The sequence below is a fragment of the Sorex araneus genome, chromosome X, assembly GCF_027595985.1.
Source record: "Sorex araneus isolate mSorAra2 chromosome X, mSorAra2.pri, whole genome shotgun sequence".
NCBI lineage: Eukaryota > Metazoa > Chordata > Mammalia > Eulipotyphla > Soricidae > Sorex > Sorex araneus.
This window is the reverse complement of record NC_073313.1, coordinates 53,110,488-53,114,795: the sequence shown is the minus strand read 5'-3', so window position 1 is coordinate 53,114,795 and position 4,308 is coordinate 53,110,488. Positions and strand designations below refer to the sequence as shown.

Below are 4,308 nucleotides of genomic sequence, written 5' to 3'. Positions count from 1 at the left end.
AGGCAGATCTCTCCATAAAGCTGACCCCAGAGGAATCTTCAATAAGGCGAACTCACTGATGTGAAAATAAACAGATGAGACTAAATTAAACTAACTGTTCTATGAAAGAAATGATGCCTAAAACATAAAGACACCTACATCATTGCTTAGAAGAAAACAGTCAAATATTCCCACATCATATATTAGACAAGGGTCTAACATCCAAGATATATAAAGCACTCTCAAAGCTCAACAAAATCAAACAACACCATCATCTGTCAAAATGACATCAAGATGGCAATAGGCATATGAAAAGAAGTTCATCATCTCTGATTATCAAGGAATTGCAAACAGTAATGAATTTAAAATAGTTGAATATTATCTCACATAAGAATGCTCTATATCAACAAGTCCAGAAATAGTCGATGCTATTGGAAATATAGTGAAAAAGGAATTCTCATTTACTATTTGGGGAAAATTGTTGGGTACAGTATTTATGGAAGACAATTTGGAGACGTTTAACAAAATTCAGAAGAGCATTTCCATATGACCTAGCAATCCTACAAACACAAAACATTAGTCTAAAAATATATACATATCAATATTTATCACATTATTATTTACAACGGGGCTGGAGCAATAGCACAGCAATTGGGCGTTCGCCTTTCACACGGTTGACCCATGTTCGATTCCTCCACCCCTCCCGGAGAGCCCGGCAAGCTACTGAGAGTATGGAGCCCGCAGGGCAGAGCCTGGAAAGCTACCTGTGCATATTGGATATGCCAAAAACAATAGCAATAAGTCTCTCAATGAGAGACGTTACTGGTGCCCGCTCGAACAAATTGACGAGCAACGGGATGACAGTGACAGTGATTATTTACAATTGTCAAAATCTGGAAACAGCCAAAGTGCAACAACAGAGGACTGGATAAAAAATAAATTATTATACATCTCTCTCTTTCTCTCTCTTCCTCTCTCTCTATCTCACACACACCTAAATATACTCAGCTATGAGAAAAAGACAAAATCTTGCAACCTATTTCAATTTGGATGAATTTGGAGGGTTCATATTAAGTAAAGTAAGTCAGAAGGAAAAAAGTCAACTACCAGATAATATCACTAATATGTAGAGTATAAAAATGAGACAAACGAAAACAGAAAATCCCTAATGGAAACAAATCCTAAGATAGTGCCAAGACAATGTTTAAAACTGAAGTTGCAAAGCAGAGATGTGGGTAAAGAAGGGATCCTGGAATAGTGATAGGATGGTGACATTTTGATGGTGTGGGTTGTGAGAATACTAAAAGGATAAAACAGTAATATTAATACTACTGGGAAATATGGCAATAAAAATAAGATTACAAAATAAAGTGTGTAAAAATATAAATAAAATCTAAAGATTTTTTTCTTTTTGGGTCACATCCGGCAATGCACAGGGGTTACTCCTGGCTCTGCACTCAGGAATTACCCCTGGAGGTGCTCAGGGAACCATATGGGGTGCTGGGAATTGAACCTGGGTCGGCCGCGTGCAAGGCAAACACCCTACCCACTGTGCTATTGCTCCAGCCCCAAAAGTCTACAGATTTTTAAAGGGTGGGGAGACAGTTCAGGAGTCAAGGCCCCAAGTTTGATACCTGGTGCCACATATCCCCTCAAACATCACTAGTAGCATTGAAATCCCATAAGCACTGCTGACATGATCTTGGTGATGCCCAGTACTGCTGGGTCCAAACAGTATCAATGTTGTTCCATCTGGCCTAGTTAGCTGAATACTGCTAAGTGTAGCCTCTTGGTGCCCTGAGCACTGCTTGTGGAGGGCACCTCAATTTTTTAAATACAAGTTTTTCATGTACTCTCCTAATAAACAGAGACATGTATATACGGAAACTATAGTCTGATAGATCTAATAAATAAATAAATAAATAAATAAATAAATAAATAAATAAATAAATAATAAATATATTATATAAATATAATATTAAATATATTTTTTATATTTAAAAAATAAATAAATAATAAACAGAGACATGTATATAAGGAAACTATAGTCTGATAGATCTAAAAAATCAATTTACCAGGCCATTCTTGCATCGGACAGAATCTTGTTCCCGGCCCCGCTGCGGGCCACTCTGGACAGTGCTTTGCCCGGCGCCTCCGTGTGCTCGGCCAATGGCCTGTGCAAGCGCTCACCTGAGCGCCCTGGGAGCCGGCGGGTGGCAGTCCTCGCCTGGGACCCTCCAGCGGGCCCAGGGGAACAAAAGTGTCTGACTCCAACATACACATCATGAAGCAAGAAAAGATTTAATATGAAGCATAGAAGCAGATAATGCCAAACTGTGAGCAGTAGGTGGTGCACATTTAATGAGTAGGGGGGCAACGTTTCCATCTCCCACTGCTGCCGAGATGGCGGGATTTAGTCGCATTCAGTATGAAATAGAATACACCAAAGGTATTAGTCAGCAAACGAGGGTTCCAGAAAAACTAAAGGTAGCACCCCCAAATGCTGACCTGGAACAAGGCTTCCAAGAAGATGCTCCAAATGCTAGCGTGATCATGCAAGTTCCGGAGAGGATTGTTGTGGCAGGAAATAATGAAGACATTCCCTTCTCAAGACCCGCAGATCTTGACTTTATTCAGTCGACTCCCTTCAAACTGTTGGCACTAAAGACACCACCTCATGTACTTACACTAAGTGAGAGACCTTTAGATTTTCTGGATTTAGAGAGACCTGCTCCAACACCTCAAAATGAAGAACAGATCCGTGCCATTGGCAGGCTAAAAAGAGAGAGCACTCTGAGTGAAAATGCTGTTCGCCAAAATGGACAGCTGGCCAGAAATGACTCCATTGTGACACCGTCGCCACAGGTTCGGGTCTGTCCTCCCCATATGTTTCCTGAAGATGGAGCTAATCTTTCCTCTGCTTTTGGCATTTTGTCACTTATCCAGTCTTCTACTCGTAGGGCTTACCAGCAGATCTTGGATGTGCTGGATGAAAATCGCAGTGTGAGAAGACAAAATGAAATACGTTCTGAAAGACCTGTGCTGAGTGATGGGTCTGCCCCTGCCACTTCTAATCCTCATCATGACAACGTCAGGTATGGCATGTCAACTATACATACAACAATCGAAGGGACTTTGGAAGACATGACTGTTGTAGATGCTGCTTCATTAAGACGACAGATAATCAAACTGAATAGACGTCTCCAGCTTCTGGAAGAGAACAAAGAGTGTGCAAAAAGAGAAATGGTCCTGTATTCAATCACCATGGCCTTCTGGCTGCTTAATAGCTGGCTCTGGTTTCGCCGCTAGAGGGAACGTCCCCTCTCCAAAACACTGTCTCAACCGCTGAAAATATAAGTAATTTGCAAACTTGTTGGTTTCCGTCTTTGCTGTATGCCATTTCATAGGCTGTCCCCTGAAAATGTATTCTCTCCAGGTAGGCGGGGGACGGACTGACAGCCACAAAAGTAAAGGTGTAATCTGTCACTGGTTGTATTCACTTGTAGCTAGTTTGCAGTAACACCTACATAAAACTCTCCCTTTGCATGTTTTGTAAATAGCTCAAGGGATGGGAGTTTTTTGGTTCAGGTTTTTTTTTTCAGGAATTCAGTTTTGGGCCTCAGCAATCTGCACAGCTGATTCTTTGAGTGGGAGAAAAAGATGCATAGATAATGGACTTAGAAAAGGATCTAAGAGAAAATACTTCCTTTGACTTTCTGTTTCTCGAGCCCTAGTGAGCGGTTTTGTTAATAGGCATTTCTGTGTCAGCATTTCAACATGAATCAAGCCACCTCATGTTTCACATCACTTCTATTAAAACGATTTCTAACATTTCAGCAGTTTACCTAATACTTGTGTAAAATGTGCATTATTTTATTTTAGTTTTGCAGATGGTTTTCTATGAAGTACATTTTTACTAAGTCTATGTGTGAATGATTTGAAAAAAATCTACAAAATAAGGTACAAATGTAGTGTATTTAATAAACTGTCAACACAAAAAAATAAAAATAAAAAAGTAAATAAAAATCAATTTATGCATCATACAATGTGAATGGAATAAAAAAACTAACATGATCATCATCTCAACAGCACCAGAAAATAATTAATAGACAAAGTCCAACAGCATGATAGTGAGAAAAAGCACTTAAAAAACTAGAAATATAAAGGAGATTCATCAACTTGATAAAGGTCACCTATGAAAACCTCCAAAACTAATATCACATTTAATGGTTAAAGTGTTATTTCACCTGCTAAGGTCAAGAAGGCAAGGATGTTAGCTTGCTCTTCAAACCCATGTTCTCCCTTGAACACACATCTTGCTTCCTTGTC

General features: G+C 39.6%; 1 protein-coding gene across 1 annotated transcript; it reads left to right on the top strand.

Moving 5' to 3' along the window:
• The first annotated feature begins 2,283 nt into the window (after positions 1–2,283).
• On the top strand, positions 2,284–3,288 carry LOC101551208 (mitochondrial fission factor-like). The gene has a single exon (XM_055122586.1). It carries the CDS (start codon positions 2,341–2,343, stop codon positions 3,286–3,288), a length of 948 nt encoding a protein of 315 aa, XP_054978561.1. The 5' UTR covers positions 2,284–2,340.
• The last annotated feature ends 1,020 nt before the right edge of the window (positions 3,289–4,308 follow it).

Excerpts from the sequence above, each read along its gene's own strand:
- LOC101551208 (XM_055122586.1), top strand. The coding sequence starts at position 2,341 with ATGAGTAGGGGGGCAACGTTTCCATCTCCCACTGCTGCCGAGATGGCG.